This window comes from Brienomyrus brachyistius, chromosome 11 (assembly GCF_023856365.1).
Source record: "Brienomyrus brachyistius isolate T26 chromosome 11, BBRACH_0.4, whole genome shotgun sequence".
Lineage (NCBI taxonomy): Eukaryota > Metazoa > Chordata > Actinopteri > Osteoglossiformes > Mormyridae > Brienomyrus > Brienomyrus brachyistius.
The window spans coordinates 12,060,530-12,083,833 of NC_064543.1; the positions used below are offsets into that span (position 1 = coordinate 12,060,530).

At 44.9% G+C, this 23,304-nt stretch overlaps 1 protein-coding gene across 1 annotated transcript in view; it reads left to right on the plus strand.

Annotated features, from left to right (window-relative positions):
• LOC125751609 (TOX high mobility group box family member 3-like) overlaps positions 1-20,618 on the plus strand; it is a 44,275-nt gene extending 23,657 nt beyond the window's left edge. Inside the window, exons 2-7 of the mRNA XM_049030659.1 lie at positions 1,642-1,707; positions 7,195-7,449; positions 15,831-16,094; positions 16,465-16,692; positions 17,425-17,505; positions 18,230-20,618. Coding sequence (XP_048886616.1) covers positions 1,642-1,707; positions 7,195-7,449; positions 15,831-16,094; positions 16,465-16,692; positions 17,425-17,505; positions 18,230-18,979 — 1,644 coding nt within the window. The 3' untranslated portion in view covers positions 18,980-20,618. The remainder of the gene's footprint in view (positions 1-1,641; positions 1,708-7,194; positions 7,450-15,830; positions 16,095-16,464; positions 16,693-17,424; positions 17,506-18,229) is intronic.
• Positions 20,619-23,304: the final 2,686 nt, after the last annotated feature.

Consider the following 23,304-nt stretch of genomic DNA (forward strand, 5'->3'; position numbering starts at 1 on the left):
TAATGAGTCAGTGGGGCTCGCCGAGCGAGGAGGTGGTCTCGCGGATTCAAGATGTTTGTGCCCACAGCTCACAGATGCTGTTGTCCCGCGCCGTTGCAGAAACGCAGATCTGGCGTTAAGGCCTCACCTTGTCCACAAACTCCTTCAGCGACTGAATGGGAGGGGCACCAGGCTCGGTATTTTCTGTTCTTTTGTACTTGAGCAGGGCGGCTGTGCTCTTCCGACAAGGCACTCCTGCATTTAGTCGCCGCTGCTGCTGAAGGCGGGGGTACGCGTCTCCTGACGTGGAGAGCTTGTGAATCTGGCCCGCCTGACGGACAGCTGTCCCGCCAAAGAAACCATCTGTTTGGACCCGTTCGTGTGCGGACTTGTAGCAGGTTTTGATTGAAAATGTGAAGTGGGATTTTTTTTTGGGGCGGGGGGGGGGGGTTTCAGGTAATATCCAGTAAATGGCACTGACTGCTGAAAGCCACCTGCTTTGCCAAATGTTTGTGGGCCTTTGGCCTCTTGCTCATCAGTGCGTAATACTGTTAACACAGCCCATGATTGTGTGTGTCTCTCTCTCTTTCTCTCTGTCTTTTCTCCGGGGTGTGGGCTAATTAATGGATACCATTCACAGTTGATTAGCGGCAGTTCCTCCTGTAATTACAGTCACACACTAACCGCATGGCGGGACGAGGGGAAAATAAATGGTGAGGTAAAACAGCTTGTTTATTTTATTTGTTTCTATTTCCTTAATTTGTTTGCTCCCCTTAGGGTCAGTGTCACCCCGATCAGTTTGGTGTATATTCCACAGTTTTTGGGAAAGGCCTTGTGAGAAGCCAGCACTGGGATTGTTTTGGTTTGGTTTGCGGTATAACGGGTGCTTTTCTGACACCCAGGAAGACCTGGTCCGTTTCTTCACCCCTATATGTAGGCTGGGGGGGGGGGGGGTTTGGTTGCATCAGTCAGTCACAGGAAGGAGCACCGTGCTCCAGGGTCCAGATGCTGCCCAGTCATTCCTCATCCCGCGCTCCATTGTTCTTGCCTGTCAGAACACTTGTGTCTCAGAAGAAAGGAGATGTCGACCCTTTCGCCAGGAGGCTTTGGTGGTAGTTCGCGAGGGGTATTGTTGGAAAGCACTTCGCTGTTTATCAAAGCATGCATTTGCAAGTCCCTAAAACCCACTTGTATACCTCAAGGACCAACCAAGCAAACGGAGTGTGTGTGTGTGTGTTTGTGCGTGCATGAGTGTATGTGCGCTTATGTGTTTTCGTGTGTGTATGTGCGCATGTGTTTTCTTGCCTCTTCTGAAACCTTAGCCTACCCCGCAGGCTACTGCAAGCTAATAACCTTTCCTCAATCCTTCAACCTCTGCATTACAATGATAATATGATTAGCTCTTGCATGTTGTCACTGCTTTGTATTGATTTGGCAATGATAAGAAAGTCACACCGCAGTCCTCAAATATTAAATGAAAGTATCGCATTAATTAAACTAAACGCCAGGGCCAAAATGGAAAATGTGGCTCAGAATGGTAATTTGTTTTCTCCCTGAAAATAGTTTGTAAATGTGCAGTATGATGTCAAATTATAATGGAAATTTAATGTTGGTTTTGTACTTGGCAATGCATTCAGTAACACTTATTTTTTTTTCTTGCAGTTTGGGAACCATAATAACTACATGAACATGGCTGAAGCAAACAGTGGCCTCCTCTCAGCAGGGGATGTAAGTACATTGTCGAGTCCTTCCCCATTCTTCCAGTTTAGAGTCTTTGTGTTGCCCCATTTGTGACGGACAGGCAGAGCTGACGAACGGGACCTTGAGGCTTCAGGTTGGATGTTCTGACGTGAAAGGGGAGGTGCCTGCAATCACTGGGGAATGGAGAGAGTGGGCGGGGAAAAAGCAGCCAATAGGAATGACTGCTGGAGGAGCGTGTTGGGGGGTGGACTGAAATCTTTGGAGGTCGGACAGTAACACAGAGCCAAGGTTAGAATTGGTCCCCACAAAGAAAAATTAACCAGGGGACTTTCTGTACAGTTAGCCTGCACTGAAGCAGTGGTATGTTAACTTTAACACGCCGTCATATGCTTCAGCCACTGAAAGCTCTTCTTGTTAACGGTGGCCGAGCGTTTCCGGTGTTTGGTTACAGAGAGCCCTGTGCTGTGACCTTTGGCCAAGCCGACAGCGTGGTATAAACAGAAGGAGGTCATGTCAAACTGCTTGACCCCTTTTAGCTGACGCTTCAGTATGGAAGGATGTTGTGAAGTACAGGAAAGATCAATTCTAAAGGGGCTGCAGTCTAATTTGTGCCAGTGCAGCTTTGTATCACTGCCCACTTTCCCGTCCTACTTCAAATCAGAAATGAACAGCACTTATCATATGGATCAGTTGTCTGATGGTTATAATGAATTGAATTGGAAAGCTTCTTATTCTCTGGCTGGGTTGGACCACGTCATGATGACGCTAGTTCACTCAACAATCTCATTTTGGAATGAACCGCAGCAGAGGTGTTCAGGTTTTTGTAGAAAGCAACTTGGAATAATAAACAAAGAGCGAGTGATAAATGACCCCTGACAGTCAACAGCAGGACTTAGGTGAAGCTCCACAATGTCTAGGAGTTGGCCTGGGTGTTTCTGCTGAGATATGCGAGACATCGCAGGATGACGGGGATGCCGTTGGCCGCAGTGCCAGACACGTGGCAGAACGCGCCGAGGTCGTCTGAATGTGTTTGGTGTGTGCAGGAGCTAAACGGCCACTGTATTAAGACCGATGGGCATCTGTGAGCTATTCTACTGCCCACGCGTGTCCCGAGAGAATAACACCCTGTCTCGCAAAGTGGCCCTATGCTCCCTCACCATCGCCGTCCTCTACCGTTGTCTTCTGAGAGACCCTGAAGGTGTGAGTGTCCAGGAGACCAAGCAGACTCCGTAAAGGTCGATTTAATGAGCTGCCCGTGGCTACAGATGCTGTGGAGCCCTCTCACGGACAGTCACGCTCACACCCCCTATTCTGTACATGGTCTTTCCTTACTAATACACAACGGTGAAAAGTACAGGTCCAGAAAGTACAAATCCAGACCAATATTTTGTTTCAACCAATCAGTTGAGAATAAAGACTCAGAGTCACAGGAGACGTAACTGGTTGATTGAAACGAAATCTTGGTCTGGATTTGAGCTTTCTGGACCTGAGCTTTCCACCATTGTTAATATGTAGCAACTGTTTTCCCAGCAACCAAAACATGCGATGTTGTCCAGTGACAGAGGTAGACGGCTAGTTTTAAATAATCAGAGGAGCTTTATTAAGAGTGTAAGTAATTTCTTAGCATTCTTCCGTAATCCAAAAGGTCGTGCTGTTTGGCTGTTCAAGCAAAATTAACTTTTCAGTGCATTTTTCATCATCATCAGTAGAATAGTAGAAGTGGGCAAACTTTGTAGCTCCACCTATCGTGATGTCCTCCATCCACAGTTCCAATGACAAGCCGTTTGTTAACTGTCAGCTCCATCTTGGCTGAGCTCCTCTCTGGCCTGGTGAACCAGCACGCTTATCCATTGGTCACAGGGCGTTCCAAGACCCCGATCGAGGGTTCTAGAGTAGTTTGAAACCCCAAGCCACTGACGGCCCCATCGGGTTCTCCTCGGCACGTTCCCTCCATGCTTGGGCAAGGGGGCCGGCACGCAGTAGGCAGCCCAAGCTGACGCCAGCTGTTTGGAAGCCGCTGAAACCCAGCTGTGGAGGCACGGCAGAGGCGCCCCAGGGGTGCTGGGAGTCGCCCCGACAGTCTGGCCCATTTGCATTTTATCAAAAGGAGCAAATGTTTCCAGTGCTGCGGCACAGATGGCGCAGTGGTTGAGCTCGTGCTTTAGGAACGGACAGCATAACTGTATCATTTACTCTCTTGAATTTTTTTTTTTCATAACACCCCCCCCTGCCCCCCTCCCACGTCTTCCCAAATGGAGCAACAAACCTGAGCTGGGTATGAATTAATGTGCCGTTCCTCCCCGAGTCTTGTCATTTCACAGCGAAATGAGTTTTCTTCTCTGGTGAAATGCTAAATTAATCTGCTGAATGTGTCAGTTCCCCCCCCTCCCCCCCCCCCCCCACGGGACGTGGGGTTGAGGGGCTGCTGTAGCAGCAGCCAAATTCTGCTCCGCTCTGTCAACAAGGGAGTCATTTCAGCAGCAAACCAATTTACAGAATAATAACACATCTTTGTCACAAAGACATTATTTTTTAATCAGTATTTTATATTTAAACCTTTTCCTTTCCTTTCTTTTCCGAGTTAAAAATAAAACACGAAACAATTAAATGCTGCCATCCTGAATGTGAGCCTGGAGCAGCCAGTAAGGATTTTATCGTCCCTAAAAGCTTTCACATGGAGAGTGGCCACGCACTTACATTTCCCCTTTAATCAGGATACGTCAGCATGGAGGTTATTAATTGGATGTAACTTCTAAAAGGCTGCATTTTTAAGTCCATGTGATATTACCATATGACCCTGTGATGTTGCACAACCTCTGAAGTCGAAGTTTATGGAGAATGTCACAGATGCATCCGTGCCCGGACCAGGTGGCCCAAGATTCAGTTCTATCCTGCGGTACCACTGGACTCGAATCAACATGTAAAAAAGGGATAGTTTTCCTCCTGCTGACAATAGTGCAAAATGCGCATGTATCCAAGCAACCGTGTTTATTGTTGCTGTCGTGCTGCACTTATCAGGCCTAACAGGAAACTTATGTTTCTGTTTCCGAACTTTATTTTGAGCATAATTCTCAGCAGTAGTTCTTCCTTGCGGGTCACACACACCAGCCAGCGGTACAATCTGATTCCGCTACTGGATTTAATGGCAGATTATGACATGTTGCTGTCAAGCCCCCTTTTTTTGTCACCGGTCCTTCTGCTGGGCAGCGGCGTATCGGTCCTGGCGAGCAGACAAGCCAAAATTGGAATGTGGCAGTAATGGTTCTGGAACGTGCGGATTGTACCTCCCAGCCTTCTGTTAGCACCATCGTTCTAGAAGGAGATGTCAGAAGGGTTCCCTGAATTCTGAATACCGCTGCTGCCGGAAAAAAAAAAGGCATGACAGCATCATTTATACTGAACTCTCTGCAGACTCAATACGGTTTGCCGTTCTAAGGAGTTGCCTGTAATAGACTCACAATGGATGACCTGGAAAGCCGAGTCCATCGTTCACAGCTGTGGATGGGGCTGATTTCTTTCTCTCAGTGATCCTTCTACCGGGGCAGGTGGCTAACCCTGTTAGCTTGCTCTGGCATGCATTTCACCACGGGTCAGTCTCAATTAAACCCTGCCCCAGACTTATGCTCACCACCCACGTGGGTGTAACTGGGCAGCATCCAAACAAGCGCTTTAGCAAAGGCATTGGCTGGAGAGAATAACCCCCCCCCCCCACTGAACCTAGCAGTGAGTTGCTCCCTTGCCCCTGGCAACCCTAGTGGATGTCTGTTCTGAAGCTAGGCTTGGTGGAGTTTTAAGGATGACTTGCCTTGCAAAACGGGCTGCTTTCCTCCCCAGACCAGGTCTGTGTTAGAAAACGGCTCTTCTAGTGCAGAACTTGGTGAATTCCGTATGAGGTGGCATGAGAGAGAGTTACTGTGTGTTGTGGGTCCATGACCTCGTCACTGCGGTCAGCTCCTGACCAGAAACGGCAGCTGATGCATTCTAAGGTGGCTTTCCTCCAAAGAGTGCTGCTTCATGCCCAACCTCATCTCTTAATTGCTAATTAAAATGTAACGAAGACCTCTCAGCCTGGAGTTCCTCACTCTACACAGTTTAGTTAGTCGCCCTCAATCGCTGATCCATTTAACCCTCAGCCAACAACACTGCCGAAAGGGTGCCGCCGTAGATAAAGATGTTTTCCCCTCACTGCCTCTTTCTTCATCAGTACCATCCTACGATTTCTTCCCCGAGGGATATTTCAGTTTCAATTAATGGTTGTTCTCGCATTCCGCTCATGTTCGGAAAGGAAAATAATGAAAAATTAGGGAAGCCCTCAAGTACTGTAACATGACAGATCTGTCTTGATGGCCTTATAATGCTCACAGAATGATGTTATAAAGCTATAACGGACTTTTACAGATACTCTTCTTCACCGACTATCAAGGGCGTAGCAGCTCAAAGTCTGTGTAAGTAGTCGAAGTAGTTTTAATCAAGCTTATAGCTGTCTTTTCACTGCTGCTGTGGGAATAGAGCATGGTACAGACAGCCATACTGCCTCTTTTCTTCAGGTAAACATGCACTTACCTTTAAACAAGAAAGCCCTTGGTTTGAGTCCTGGATATAAGATGGCGCGCAATTTCTGGTTTCTATATACTATTGAACTCATTCCGGTAGGGAATGAGCTTCGATTATAAAAGACAGTAGCCGATACAAGAGAAGGTAGCCGTTCATTCATTCATCCATTTTCCCAAGCCTCTTGTCTGGTATGGGGCTGTTTAATTCCACTTTTTAGCCAAAATGTATGACCATGCACCCGGTACTGCTGGGGTTGCACGGCATAAATGCATGATATGTTTCACAGTCACATGACCTCACACCACAATTCCTAAAAGATGGGGCAGGCAAAAAGGGTAAATGCAGGCGGAATGCCATGCCAGTATATCACCGAAACGAGCTCTCATTTTTGCGGAAAACTCGTTCCCGAGGGAGAATTTCCGAGGTTTACCGAAATTCCACAGGACTGAGGATGTGATTCCAGTGGGTTCGGTGCTCCATCATGAAGAAGTCAAATAAGCAAATTATCTGTGACCAAAAGCTTTAATTCTGAGGCAGAGGGATTAAGCCCTTTGATGGGCAGATTTAAGGGTAGAAGCCAGGAGAACAAAGGCCAAGAGTGATAATCTCTGGAAACGTTGTTAACGCATGTCCCAGAGAGGTTTATTTTCCACACTTCATCCAAACATCTTGTAGTCCTAAGATTAGAAGGTTTAATTATGGATTTCCTCGCCAGTGCTTAGTGGTCGATATGGGGGCTAGTATGTGTGCAAGTTTTTTTTGGCTCAAATGAATGATGTCAACTGATCTTTAGTTTCGCTCGCATTTAGTTTGATCTCTGGTTATATGTATTGTGTGTGTGTGTGTGTGTGTGTGTGTGTGTGTGTGTATATTGTACTAATAAGGTCAGTTTTCTCTGTTAGATTCCGAAAACTCCACTGAGCAGAAATATGACTGGAGTTGCTCTCATTCTTGCTTTAGCAAACGTTCCACACCCCCAGTCTCGGAGATGAAGAGTTTGAGATCCCGCCCATCACACCCCCACCTGAGGCAGAGCCGGGCCTGGGATTGACGGAGGCAGAGTCGTCACCCTTCCCTGGGCTCCCAGAGGTGCCGCCCTCGCAGAGGTCCCAGTTCACCCCCCACTTCCCACCTCAGAGCCTCGATTTGCCGTCCATCACCATCTCCCGCAACCTGCTGGAGCAGGACGGCGCTCTGAATGCCAGCCTTCCAGTGGTGAGTCTTGCTTGCAGGTCGCATCTATGCTGAAGTCTCATCACTGCTTAGCGTTACTTGCTTGTAAATATTGTACAAGAATGGATTCAGGAAACTCCTTTGCAGTGATTCAGGTTAAGTATCTGGCTAAGGAATCCTACAGTTAGATTCCCCCCAGAGGTTTGAACAGCAACCTTACTGGTCAGAACTCCAGCACCTATTCTTGCAATAGTATCCTAAACTGCCACATCTGATCATATCTGGCCTTGAGACATGGTCTATTAAGTCCTAGATCCAACAGAAAAAAAAAAACAATCTTTTTTATTATTTATCTGCTATCCCTTAAAACATGGAACAAATCTGACAATATTACACTGAACATCTAAGCCGATTGATGTACTTTTCTCGTCTTGGGCCCTGAACCTTTGAGCTTTCAGGTTTTAACATCTCACTTAAGCACCCTGCGGACACTTCCGGCGTTACAGTGGTTAAGGCAGAAGCCAGACTTTTCCCATTACTTTTCCTTCCCATCTTATCAACAGGAGAACTTCAAGTCCATCTCAAAAAGTAATAACACCTGATGAGGTGTTTGATAAAGGCATGTAATCCAAGTGCCATGTGCCCTTGTATCAAATTGTGGGCTGAAAGACCATCTCTTGGATAAACACTTGGTCAGCTCTGAACTTAAGGGCTTTTTCCTTTGGGAGATCTATCTGTTATATTTGTATCCACATGTTTTCTAAAAGACATTAGCCTGCAGCCCCAAAATCCACCTGTAGTAGCATGTTTGTTCATAGACCTTTCTCTTTAAGAACAGTTCTGTTGTATGTATTCTAATGTTGCCATAGAGATTATCTGTCATCGGATGTAAGAAATGTACAGACTCGTTTTGTCCTTCTTCATTAGCTGCTGTGTGAGCTGTCTGTGTCCTACACTGGCAGTCTTATGTTGGTCGAGGTTTATCGCGCTAATTAAGAGGGACAGTGATTCGTCGTTTTGATATTGTACAATCAGATGTATCGTAGTAGGAACAAGCTGAAACTCACGAGACGCACCTGTTCCGCGACTGGAATCGTCTTCAGAGCAGGGATTGCAGATGTGCTGGAAACACTATCCCTTCACACACATCTGTGCTTGAGAACAATTAGAAGTGCTCTGAGCGGCACAGATGTTTTCTGAGCCCATGAGTTATTCATGCTGCCCCTCGGGCCGCCTGGAAAATGCTGATGCGCGGTTAAGCTCTGCTGTCACGTGAAGGAGTTAGCAGACACGTGTCTGCGGTCCAAAGTTGGAGTGTATCAGCCCCATGGTGCCAGGGAGAAAGGACCCCAAATAGACCCCAGAGGTTTATTTTATTATTTGTCAAGACACACTTCTAGTTTTTTCATTTTTTCTTTGTCTTAGATGTGACACATGCAGCTGGGGGATATTGAGGCTTCAGTCAAATAAAATGCAAATGATCCGGAGCATTGTAGCACAGCACAGGGTCTCGTCCTCATCAGTTGCGGGTCAGTTGTTTCTTTCAGCCAGTGGTGGCTGCTCCGCAGGCAGTGAGAATGCCAGTTCTGCCGACCCTCACTGCATCTGCCTCTTCCTGTTCACTGGACAGTTTGTAATGGGCTGCAGAGCTGCACAGGCTGAAATTAGAGAGGGATGCTCAGAGTATGGGGGGGGGGGGGGGAGCCTGCTGCTGACGATGGAACCGTTTACATCCTCTCTCTGCTCTTTCTTTGTCTTGTCCCCTGCACCCCGCCCTGAGAAATCCCCCCACCCGAACACCCAGAGCAGGTGCACAGAAGCCCCTGTCTGCCCCTTAGCCCCCGCCCACTCTCTCAGCTTGGCGTTTGATGCACATTTACAGCTGCTCTCTGCATGACTTTATATTCACGTTGTTTAATGTGTCGCCATTCATTTTATTCTGTTTGCTTGAATTTTGCCTAAATATGGTAATTTTTACCTATTATTCTTCACGATACCAAGCGGTTACTGACAGTCTCCTTTCTTAAATTCCTATGCAGTTATAGATTATTACAAAGCCTCCTTTATAATGAAATCCTGCATAATGATAGTGAATGAAACAATTACATGCTCGTATTTTATGGGTTTTTTGCACTTACTGCTGTTCTCGCAGAGCTGGTGAGGGATAATGGCGTCTGCCAAACGTTAAACATGTGGCTAATCTCTTGACAACACCAACAGGACCCCCATCCACAGGGCCATTTCAAATGAGCAGCATTAAAATATTGTCACTGGGAAGACAACATTTTTGTTCATCCTAACCAAAATTATCATTCCAATCAATCCACACGGGGGGGGGAAACGACAATTTTAAAAGTAATTTCATTCCAAATCTGGCCTTACTATTTAATTGTCTGCTGTTAATGTTCTGTAATGTTTGCTGGAGAAGTCACACCATGTATTGAGCCAAAGAAGCATTCACTTGATAAATGAATATTTTTACGACTTCCAGATTTTATAATTGGGGGGGGGGTAGTTTCCAGTTTGTCACAGAGCCAGTATTGGTGCTGCCTTTTGCCTGAGACATGAGGAAAGCCTCCCCTACAGGAGACATGCAACAAGGGATGGTGACACCAAGCTGTACGAACTCTAAGCTATTTTGCCTCACATACGGACAATTGCTCCGATATTAAGAATATACCGTAGATTTACTTCCCAATTTGTGCATGGGCTATAAATTTTTATTGCCTCTTTTCCCTCTCCTTAGTGCTGGCACATAAAATAATTGCCACTTTTAAAATATCCTCACAGCATAATTGATTCTCGGAAGGTTTTTGTCTAAAGAATTTTCATTTCATGGTCAGTTAAGCATTCTACATCTGGAAGAAATGTAACCTTTAAACAATTATGGTCTTTTCTGTTCTCATGACTTCATAGAGCGTTATCAGATAATCGTGCCTCTTCTGACTCTTGGTAAAACTTTGTTTAAACAGAGGGGAGAATGTGTTTTTGAGTGTGTAGTGGATGTGTTTTGGACGTCAAGTGTGTTGTTATTGGCTCGCTGCTTGCATTGTTTTAGCTTGTGCCAGAAAAGGAAACTGGCATAATTTAATTGAATTAATGCATGAGATGGTGAAAAAGTCCAAGCAGATGTTGTTCCATCCATTTGTGCTGTTAGCTGTGCACTTATGTGTTAAAAAAAATAAAAGCCTGTAAAATGTACTATCCACTACAGAAGAGAGTTTGTATGTATATAATATCAAATGAGCATAAAAACATGAATTCTTAGCAGAAATGCTTGGAAAATAACATTTTATTTCTTTAACCTAGATTGAAAAATGTGATGATTGAGTCATTTGTAATAAAAGCCAAGCAGCCTGTCAGTCAAAATCCGTAAGGAGATTCCTGCAGGATTAGGAATGACTTGTGCTATTTTCAAGTGACCCCTTTGTACCCGGCCAGCCAAGTTGTTGTGCTAATTCCTCTCCCCTAATGTTCTGTGTATTTGTCCTGCGTATGTCTTGCAAATTGGCTACAGATGCTTCTGCTGCTGCAAAGCAAAACACTCCTCGGCGGCAGAATTCCCTCACAAGCCCGCGAGTCGAAAGTCATCATTTATTTAATCTGCTCGCCTAACAAGCTACTGACCCGCGCTCTTGCCTCCCGGTGTGCGGGCCCTCGGCCTGTTAGACCGACAGCCCTCTGATTCGGTTTTCTATCGTGCCAAAAACGCGCAGCGTCGTTTCATGCTGACGTCCCTCCAGGCTTTTAGCGTTACAAAACACACACCTGCAGGTGCTTTTTGTTTTTATTTTTTTTCCCCCTGGCCTCACTCTACAAATCATACCTCAAAAACTAGGGTTTCAAACTTGTGCGGGCCATTAAACCACTCAAGATCAGGCTACTAAAAAGCAGTTTATCTATTGTATTTTCAAGTATTTTTCTTTATATTCCACCTTTTTTAGTATCTTTTATTTTCCACCAAAAGAAAACTCAAAGCAAAAACTTAAGAACGATAGGACTGAAATTGCTATAAAAAAGTGTGAAAAGCAGTTGAAGGTGTTTCGATATCTTGCCTGAAAACCTGCCTGAGATGCCCGCGTGCAGAGTGGTTTGGGCTCATTGTCACGGTCTCTGCCGGTGTGCAGGGGGCTGCTGTTGGATTTACTCGTGGCACTGTACTAAAAATGAAATCCCAACTGCGCGGCTTCATGAATCACAGTCAAGGTTTGATGGGGTCTTTCATTTAGCTTATTTTTCATGTGATAAAAAAACTCTCTGAGAAAACAGAATATATGAGTTTTGTAACACTTTTTTTTTCTTCTTTCTTTCCCTCCATTATGTTATCTCCCCTCCAAACACTGACACGAGTTGTACATCAGTTTCAGAAAAGGGCCTTTATATATCCATTTTTGGTAGGGGGGGATCAGGCAGCTATTGTGACATATTGGGTCAGTCAGAAATGAAAGATATTCATGCAAGCATGCAATGCCTGTAATGAAGTCTCCCTCTGACCTTCTCCTGTGATTGATTCTGAAATTTAGTTTTCTCAGCCGGTGCTTGAAATGAAATGAAATCATGTTGAACAAGTCTTAAATACCCACAGTGCACTGGGAGAAATGTGTGAGGGATCGGCTGGGGGGGGGGCGGCTTGGGCAATTGGCATGGAAGGAGGGCTGGGGTGACGAAAGAAGAGGTTGAGAAAGTGGAGTAGGAAGAAAATATGAGCCAAGGATGGATTTATAAATTAGGAGATTGGAGCAAGCTTCAGCCGGGATAGAGGAGTGAATGGGAGGAAGAGGGAAAACAATTTATCTCTTATACTATTATAGCCTTTGCCCGCATTCAAAATTTCATTTTTCTTTTGGCTTAAGTACTGAATTCTGCAGGTAGCTGTAAATGGGAAAGTAAAATTGTTCCCATTTAAGAGCACAGTACAGGAATATGTGCCAGGGACTGATAAACTATCTTTAATAGGACTGACCTTTCATGCTGGTTAAAGTTACTGGGGGATTCATCCTCATAATTACCATATAGATGATTTTACTCCTCTCTTGCAGTGAGACTTTTCCAAGAGCAATGTTGGCCATTGAATGGAAATTGAACTTGTTAACATTCTTTTCAGCCAGTTACAGCTCGCATAGTGCTGCTGTTGATAAATTCCAGCAAAACCTTCCCCAAATTCCACTTTCAGTATCAGTTGGAACAGACGTGTCACTCCTGTCATTGAGATTACTTGTCAGATTTTTATCCGGTGTACATTCGGACGACCCATATTGAGTCCCTCGGGGGAGTCGTCCCGTTTTGTTATTACGTGTGTTGGAGTAACGACAGAGGTGTTCAGGATGCTTTAGTGTAGTGCTTCCAAAAAGGGTCCTGGAGGACCCCCAGGTCCACGTTTTCGCTCCCTCCCAGCTCCTTGCCGGACAGGCCACATTTTTGCTCCATTCCCGGGAGTTGGGAGGGAGTAAAAATGTTGTCCATCACTTTTGGGTTTTGCGTGGTTGAGCCAGACGTGGGCAGGACCGATATGATGGTGTCACCCCACATGTGGCGCGGTGGGTAGTGTCTGCTCAGGGGGTCTGTGTCCTTTCTCCAGCGTCCAGATGAAGCAAATTTTGTTTTGCATCTCAAAGCAGCATCTCTTCAGTCAGTCATTATACATTGTTTGAATAATCTATTCCAACATCTTATGGGGAAAAACAATCTCACTTGCAAATTCTGATTGTGATTGATTTATGTTTCTGTTCCATGTGTGTTCATTCGTACTTTGTCATTGTAGCAAAAAATATCTGATATTTAAATCGATTGAAACGGATCTTTCCATCCTCTGTTTTTTTTTTTTTCCTCAGCTTAGTGATGCGAGTCGATTAGGCCGAGCAAAGCTAATTAGATCCATGGCTACTGTATGCTGATAACACTTCATTCATGTTAATCAGCGGCACTAGCAGGGCCCTTGACATCTCCATCTCATCCTGATATACCTTCTGGCTCTCCACTTAGCATTGCTCATTACAGACTAGGCTGACTGAAATGAATCTGTCCGCACTGTTGTAGCACCACTGTTCTGTGCTCTGGGTATCACTCACAAAGGTTAGAAATGGCCCCTGGTAAGGGGAAAGTGAGTTAGCATTGTGCGGTGGGGCCCAGGCATAAATCACTTCTGTGGAAATTAAAATCCATTCTTTGGTGCTGCCCACAGTTTGTTTATTTTGTATAAACAATATTGTAATGTCTTTTTCAATGGCTCCACTGGGATTATGTAAAAATATTATTAGGATGAAGGCAATTTCTGCATGCCCGTGTGTGAGTATACGTGTAAATCACGTTAGGGTGCTGGTGCTAGGTATGTAAGGGATACATAAAAGACAAGATGGAAAATCTATGAGTGTTTCAGTAAAATGGCAGAACACTTAATTGATAGCCCTTAAAGGTTCTGTTAGTAGATGCAGCTTCCTGGACAATTGTGTCGTCGTCATCGATAGCAGATAGGTGCCCCAGGAGAAGGGGATCGATCACCTTGTTGTTTTTGGTTACATCCCACCACTTCTTGTCAACACTCTCCTGTTCCATGTTCCTTGCGCGAACCCAACACCATCCGCAGATTCACTCCCCCTGCCTTTGTTGCGACCAAGGCCGGACTTGCGGGGGGCAGTGTTTTCTTAGTTCTTACGGCAGCATTTTATGTTGTAGGTGAGCCCCCAACAATAAGTTTAGCCTTGGGGCCCCCACCCCCCAAAATTCAGCCTCAGACTGGCTTTCTCCCAGACGTCTCTCAGGGGCTTGAGTGAACCTCATGCCAGCGGCGTGATGTTCCTCACACCATGGGGGGCAAACGAGCCCATTCCATTCCTCGGATTTGCCCCTCCCCCCCTCGCTGGGTTGATTTATAGAGTTGATTACATAAAAAATATTTTTCTGCTCTTCAGCTGTTGGAGTGTGATGTATGAAAGCTGTCAGTGGATGAGGGTTCATTCTTAAACATGCTGGCGGGATCATTTTGCGTCTCCATCATAGAGGGCTGTTTAAGATGTAAACTTCAAAATGTCAGACTTTACAGAACTGAATTTAATTCCAATTTGCCAGGCATTTTTACTGGTTATTGCGCATACATTCTGCCAGAACCAGTGTATTTCTAATGACTTGTTTTGGGTTGGGGCTCCTTTCTCAAGGGTACTCCTGCTTCCTCTGCACAAGAGAGATCCCCTTTTCCACTCAAACCCACTGATCATCCGCTGTGACTCAATTCAACGAACCTAATTTATTCGTATTGCACCCCCTGCTCATTGGTGGAATCTCTCATCTGGTGATTATAAAGGGATATTTGGAAATCTGGGAAATTGCACAGTGATTTTTTTTTTTTGCTTGATACATGTGAGGTCTGCAGGGCGCAGAGGAAATGCTGTTTATGTTTATGGTTTGCAGTGTTAACATTAGCTCATCACTGGGTCACCAGTTTACTACCCTATAAGGCACAAATACACTCTGAAAACTTTCCTACATAGTACCATGTAGTGTCTAGAATGTTCCTGAACCACTTTAAAGGTTGAGAAAATGTGTGTTCAGAGAAGCATTTCTGCCCATCATTGTTGGACTGAGGTGTTATTTTTGCACTTGCAGCCTTCCTGTTGGCTTTAACGAGTTGGACCGTGGTCCTCTGAGCTCTCTCATTAACAAGGCGTTTTTGACAGCAGAATCTTCTGACTTTATTGTTTATCCCAACATTCTCTCCAAACTTGCGTCACTATGTGAAAATCCCAGGTGGTTGGCTATTTCTGAGGCGCATGAAGCACTAAGACTGGCACCAACAGTCATACATTTAACATTGCTTAGGCCTGGGGTGGCCAATCTTATCCGCAAAGGGTCCGTGTGTATGCAGGTTTTCGCTGCAACTCCCTAATTAGATTATTAATTAGAGGACTGATTGGCTGAAGAGTCCTCACACCTGGGTTTGAACAGCTGACCTAATGGTTACCCCAAAAACCTGCATATGCACTGACACTTTGCGGGTAAGACTGGCCACCCCTGGCTTAGGCCATGCATCTTAGCCATCCTGATGCGTAGCTGCACTCTAACTGAACCTCTTGACCTTGTCAGTGTGTGTGCTGTGTATTCATTTTCAGCCATATAATTTGTTTAGAGAAGCAGGCTGCTTGTCTTAACAAGCAGGTTTACCTAATGTGTGTTTACTGAGTACCTATTTTTGGTAACACAACTTGAGGGGACGCAGATACTTAGTAGTTTAAATCATGGGTAGATATAGTAGCTAATATATGCATCACGATTCATTAATAATGATCAAATATGAGATCATCGTTTCGCTTGGGTTATTCATTACTTGTTCCTTCAGTAGTTCACACAGATTTACAGAATTAACAAATATAGTAATTGCATATTAATTTCTTGAGATAAAAGTTAAAAGAATTTTCTTTCCTCTTGTGTAGAATATTGGCCAGTCCCACCTTCGGCAGTACCACTCCAGTCCTTCAATGGTTATGCGGTCAATCATCAACATGAACAACCCTTCCGGCATGATGTCAAGAAACCAGCTGACTACTATCAACCAATCCCAGCTGAGCGCTCAGCTGGGCCTAAACATGACCATAGCTAACATTCCCCACACCTCCCCCTCGCCTCCTGCCAGCAAGTCTGCCACCCCTTCTCCTTCCAGTTCCATTAACGAAGAGGACCCCGATGAAAGTACCAGGGTGAGTGAGTGAGACATTGCTATAAATGCCCATGTTACGAGTCTTCTCAGAAAATATATGGTGGGTGTTCTTCTCAACCTCTGTTGGGCTGTAATAGATTTTTGCAGCATATTCTGCTCAATAACACATCGTTGTGGCTGATGCAAGGTCAGCTCAAGATCAACTGCTAAATCAAGCTTTTTTTCAAAAATGAAAAGCAAATGGTATGAATGGTGACTGGTGACTCAACGTTGATTCAAATTATCCTGTATCCTTGCAAAAGCGGTTCATGATTGGTCCATCCCTCACCTATTCTTCAGTCTGGATCCACTTAGGACCTTTGATAGCGTCTAGTCCAGCTTCCTCACCAACCCGTCTGTGTCCCCGGCAGGTAATTGGTGAGAAGCGTCCCGCCCCTGATGCCAGCAAAAAACCAAAGACGCCCAAGAAGAAGAAGAAGAAGGACCCCAATGAGCCCCAGAAGCCGGTCTCTGCCTACGCCCTCTTCTTCAGAGACACCCAGGCGGCCATCAAGGGCCAGAACCCCAACGCCACCTTCGGCGAGGTGTCCAAGATCGTGGCCTCCATGTGGGACGGCCTGGGGGAGGAGCAGAAGCAGGTGAGATTGGCTCCCATCCATTTTGTTGACTGTATGAGGCTACAGCATTCAGAAATAAAAAAATATGTATATACAAATAATTCACATAATTGCTCTTTAATTTAACTTTCAGTTATAGACTTTTCATTTACTATGTAGACAAGAAACATTATTAGAATACTCAGAATTAAATCGATATCTACTGATTATACCTTCACGTTTTAATATAAATTATTAGAATTTTTTTTATAAATGACTTTTTTCATAAGTTCCTTTCATGCAAATTTTAAATGTCACCCCATGCATTTGATAATTTTGGTGTGTATCTTTATTTGTAAATAAAAATGAAATTTTCATATAAAATCTCTTCATTGACCAGATACCATTAGACAGTTTTTTAAATGAATCCACGGTTGCCAGACTTACCCAGATGCAATTAAGGCTCACAATGAATCACCTGGGTCGTTTCCAATTTAATGCCCCAAATAGGCGTCACTTTTACAAAAACAAAAGTCATTAAAATTTCTCAGCCTGTCATTACGGCTGTGGCCACAATTCCAATGAGATGGAACTTAACACTGACTTTTCTGCGGGTGAATATCTGCACAAAATAGCCAGCGAACATTTTTCTGTAAAATCATTGGTTTAATGTCAACAGTGGTTCTTTAAGTAGGTTTTTTTTGTAGGATTTTATGTTAATTTCACAGTTTATTTACCTGTCTGTTTTTCATACCAACTACCTTTGTACTGCAGGTCTATAAAAGCAAGACAGAAGCTGCCAAGAAGGAGTATCTGAAAGCCCTGGCAGCTTATCGTGCCAGTCTGGTGTCAAAGGTAGGACTCCAGGGCCTCCTTGTCCTTCAGCTAACTGAGATACCCACTGCAATGTAAGCAAGCATGTTACCTCACTGCTCATGCAGTTCTTGGGGAAGCGGAGAATCAGACGTAGCAATTAACGAGCCTGTATGAGTTTTCTCGTTCAGGGGCACGCCTTTATCAGCAGGTCTGCCTCGTAACCCGGTTGCCCACTGAAAGCCATTGAGCACCAAGGGCAGAAAGTGTGCGATTATCTGTCTGATCTGGATGGTCTTGCCAGCCAGTGGCTGCTTGGCACAATGTGAATGATGAGGAACCTTGGCGGAGAGCTTCTGCTGAGTAGAGAAGCAGCTCATTCTTTCACACTGAGGTCAGCGTAGTGACCTTGGCCAACCCCCCCCTCTCTCTCTCTCTCTCACACACACACACACACACACGCACACACACACACACACAGCTGGTCCCTGAGTTGCAGTAGCATTGGGCTTTTCCCTTGGAGAATCATCTTGACTCGTTTAGCCTCCAAGGCCATCTGCTTCAGGATGTAAATGGCACCCATGTTTTTAATGCTCCACCGAAATTCCAGCAGGGTGCCTGGATTTTTCACTTGCTGCCTAGAATGTTCTTGCTTTAGTTGAAGTGAAGCAGAGGATTACTAAGCCAGAGTGTTGGCTCTGTGCTCACTGCGCACTGTCCTTTTTCCCAGTAACTGCAGCCCTGTTCTTCCTGCTTCTCCCACTAGGCGGCTGCGGAATCGGCAGAGGCACAGACCATCCGATCGGTCCAGCAGACGCTGGCCTCTACCAACCTCTCCCCCTCGCTGATGCTCTCGGCTCCCATGGCGCAACACCCGTCCATGTCGGCTGCCACCCAGGCCCTGCAGCAGGTGCTCCCGCGTGCCATCGCCCCCAAGCCACTGCCAATGCGGCTGGCAGGCGGCCCCGTCCCGGGCTCTGTGGCTGGAGGGGTGCCGCATGGCATGCCCTCGCAGCTGATTGGCCAGATGGGCGCCGGGACGCCGGGGAACGCCCCTCCCTCTGCGGTCACCCAGATGAGCCCGCCCATGCAACCGCAGCAGCAGCATCACCACCAGATGCAGCAGCTGCAGCAGCACCTGCACCAGCAGCAGCTGCACCACCAGCAGATTCAGCAGCAGATGCAGCAGCAGCATTTCCAGCAGCACCTGAAGCAGCAGCTGCAGCAGCATCACATGCAGCAACAACAGCAGCAGCACGTCCAGCAGCAGCAGATGCAGCAGCTGCAGCGCATGCAGATGCAGCAGCTCCATCAGCAGCAAATGCAGCAGCTTCAACAGCAGCAGCAGGCGTCCCAGTGTTCCCCGCCCCAGCAGTCTCCAGGCACCCCGCAGTCTGTGGGGGGCTCCACCTCCCTTGGCAGCCCCCAGCCTCCCCCCCAGCAGCAACACCAATCCCAAATACAGTCCCACTCTCAGGCCCATGCCCAGGTCCTGTCCCAAGTTAGCATCTACTGAACCATAATCTATTTCATTAAAAAAAGGAATTTAACTAAAAGCACCAGTCCTGGCTGCTTTTCTAAGTTGCACTTAAGAAGTGTGTAAGGTATGTTTTACGATGAACTTTCCACTGTTGTAGATGGATATGCAGAAATATGCATAAAGGAACAAATATCAGAGATGGATTTTGTCTATAAAATAGGCTGTATAATGAAAAGGAGTTTTTGGGCGACTGCCTAGTTGCTCATTTTTCTCTCTCTCATTTTCTCATAACCTTCAGCTGAAAATGGACCCGGGGCGCCACTGTGTTAAAACATGCTGTAATGTTCACAGGGAAAATGCCCCATATTATTTAAAGGCTTTATTCATAAGCTTCACACCGTCAGTTTTGCTCTGAGGATGGGCAAAACCGGTGGATCTGAAGAGCATCAGCGGAACTTAAAAATCAGTGCGGGCAAAGCTTGCTGCATATTAAACCTTCAAAGAAACATTTTAAACTCCGGAGGGGACTTTTAGACTCCGACGACTTGCAGTTCTGGAAAGCAGTAACCGGTTCATGATCCATAAGAGGCCAGTGTGTTATGGGGGCAATCTGCCACCCCCTTTCCCTGGTTATGTTTGTTTAGTTCTGCTTGCCCTTGTCTATACGGAGCCCCGGATCATAATATGTTGCCACTGATGCAGGTGGACACGTGTTTGGGGTGCTGCGAACACCAAGTGTGAACCTAAAGGACCCCAAAATATCTGGGGAGGGGGCTTGGTTCAGAGGACGAGGTTGATAAAGGGCGAAAATAAACAAAACCATAGACCAATTCACGTCATTGTGTGTCTTTAAACTGTAATGGACTCTGCTCTATGTGTCTGTGACTGAGGGTAGGGAAATATCCCTGAAACTCATCCATGCAAAAGAATACACAGTGTACAAACGGCACTCCAAAAAAAAAGGTAGGGGAAAAAAAGGAAGAAATCACCCTTTGAAGTATTTGTCCTTACCTCAGGCTTTTAACATGCTCAAAAATTGTTTTTTTTTATTTTATTTTATTCATGTTGTCTAATAAAGTGAATATTTTATGGTTAGTGTAAATGGCAGGATTTAGGTTGAAGCTGTCATTATTTTTCACCATCCCATGATTAACAAAAAAATTAAAAACGAAAAAAAAAAAATTATTGTGATGAATTTATTCTGCCACGTTGTCGGAGGCGTCAGAAATGAGGGTGGGATGTTTGTGCCAGTTATAAAGAAGCCTGTAAGAATGGAAAGAGCGAAGATGTACATTTTTCATATCATATGTTCTAAAGTTTTAAGATGTGAGGCTTTAATTAAAACATTGGTAAAATTACCTGTGGATTGCTACATCGCATAGTGTATTTCTGCTGTTTTGTACTTTTTTATGAGTTACAATAGCAGTAATTAAGTCGTTTGTATTTTGCTTACAGAAAACGAATTCAACTGCCTTTTAAATCTGTCTATAGAATAAATGCATTTCAGTATAAAACTCTATCTGTTTTTGAGCTCTTAATAGGCAAATTTATTGAGTTTTGCTTGGTCAATGAAGTAAAAGAACATTCCATCAGTTATATTAGCCATAATTTTGTATGAAGCATTATATTTCTCAGTGTCCACTTGTTTTCAATTAAAGACGATAACAAATGTTTATTTCAAGGAATCGATTCATTTCAACAGTTGATTGCAGAACCAAAGGTTTTTTTCATGTAGTCAATGCGAGGTTAGATGAAGCGCTACAGGGAAATGAGCATAAAACCCTGTTTTACATCATTGTTATATTTGCAGTGATATGATTTGAGCAGCCACTGTGCTATGCAGCCTCAAATGTAAAAAGATGTTGAACCTCTCAGATAATTTTCGTTTCACACCTATCAGCAGTTTAGCTTTTTTAGGTATGCGCATGTTGTCTGAATTGATGCATTAAGACCGTCTGGGTGTATTCACTCTCTATTTGAGAATCAAGTGAGTCGGGTGGAGGGAGGGGGGGGGGGTAAGGGGGTTGGAATATGAGTCAGTTATCGTAAATCTACAATGGGATTGCAAGGCAAATGGACTCCAGACCTCAAAATGTCCAAAACAAAAGAAATAACAAGGTGTGTGTGTGTTTGTGTGTTTGTGTGTGGATGGGTGGGTGGGGCGCATGGTATAAACAGGATGGATTGTTTTAAAAGTAATTATTTTTAGCATATTGCTATATAGTTAAATTTGTTGGAGACCTGCAGTAATATTTCTCCCAGTACAGAGTGACTCAATTCCCATCTCTGTTACATGATTAATTACAGCATCTGTCCTGACAGAAGCAGCAGAGAAGAGGCCTCTAGGAAAACTGCAAATATGCACTGGCAACAGTCTTAAACCGCTTATGATGAAATGAAAATTAAAAACAGCAAGTGCTGTGCATGACCTGAATCTGAATAGCACAAACGCGAATGCTGAAGGTGTCCATGACTACCAAACACAAGATTTAAAAACACACAGTAATGAGTCTCTGGAAGTGGCATTTATTATTCAGAGAAATATTTTCAGGAAGAGACATTAATAATGCATGCTGCTCTTGTTATTTCCCAGCCCGTTAACATTGTGTTTACTGTGTACAAATATTTAGCTGTTTGGACCGTTCACTTGAAGGTTTTAGTTATTTGCTCGCTTTTTTGATACATTATTGTGAACCATTAAGAAAACATGATAATGAATGCTCTTTTTTCCCAGGACTTGTGCAGTTATTAATCAGTATTTTGAATTTGTTCTACTACAGTGAGTTTTCTTAAAATGCTTATTTTTGACAAAGCAGAAGTTCCCAAGTTACGTATTTAATTCTACCCGGTCATCGATTTTGATGTATGTCAGTATGACCCAGATTGTCTTTTGCTGCCCTGTCCCAATATCTGTCTGCGCATTAGGGTCGCGCAGGGGAGACAGCTGCGCTGCGTTTTCTCGCTGACTGCACGCGCACAATGCAGGTATAACAATAGGTTTGCACTGACGTCGACCTACCCGTCGGCCCAGCTCGCGCCCAACTTGTCCGCACGTGGCGCGCGCGGCTTCCAGCCGTGAACGTTGCAGTGTGGCGTACGTATTTGTACGGGGACAAATAAATACAACTACAACGCTCTTTAATGTATTCGTACAGTTTAAGGGGATTTTAATGACCCCCAGAGCTGAGCCGATGGCGTAGCCAAAGCGAGTTCTGCGTATCTCATATATTCCCCCAAAGCTGCGGTTGATGAATTTCTAATGAGCGAGTGCCGTCCTTCACTACGCGAAGAAGGAGGCGATTTTCGGAAAGGAAGCAAGGTGCGTTGTGGTGTCTCTTTATCGAATAAGTGCCAACTCTGCTAGGTTATCGCTGCGAAACTACAAAGGCGCTGGCCGTCGTACAAAACGAAGGCATGTGTGCCAAATCAAACTTCTGTCCACCTGGAGCGATAAACTCAACACGTTAGTGTTACTGCAAACCGTCAACATATTTTCAACCGTTTACACAACTTGGCTGTGTTGTTTCTCCAAACCGTTACAGATGGATACCGGCAGTGAAGAGCCGATCGCACGACAGCTTGTTGACTGAATCACCATTACCGTACCGTTACTCATGAACCGGAGCGTGTCAGCCGGGTCGTCAGACTGAATAGACCGTTGTGGACCGAACCCGTAGCGGCCTGACTGTGGCTAATGCGCTGGTAGCAGCTGGAGTGCAGTACATTTTGCTTTCCTAATTACGAATACACCCATTAAATCATTCACAGTGTATACCTGCCACGATCAATTACAGCATTCCCAATTAAGAAGTAGATTCATCATTACGCTATTAATGTGCATTAAGTAAGATTCCTAAAATATGTATAACATATATAAATAACGTGGCTTAATCCGTTAAGTTATATTGTAGAATCAGACAAATGTGAAATCCTATTAAAGAAAACTGCAGAATCAGTGTATGTCAAAAATAGCGGGCCATCATATACAGTGGATATTCAGTTCAATAAACTAATTATTTCAAACTTTGCGTTCTTGGCATTTTAAATCTAGATAACATAACATAATGCTGTGTTGTGAATATACATACATTTATACTAAACATAAAAAGCCCTGGGACGGCATGGTGGTGCAGTGGTTAGCACTGTTGCCTCATACCTCTGGGACCCGGGTTCGAGTCTCTGCCTGGGTCACATGTGTGTGGAGTTTGCATGTTCTCCCCATGTCGTCGTGGGGTTTCCTCTGGGTACTCTGGTTTCCCCCCCACAGTCCAAAAACATGCTGAGGCTAATTGGAGTTGCTAAATTGCCCGTAGGAATGCATGTGAGAGTGAATGGTGTGTGAGTGTGCCCTGTGATGGGCT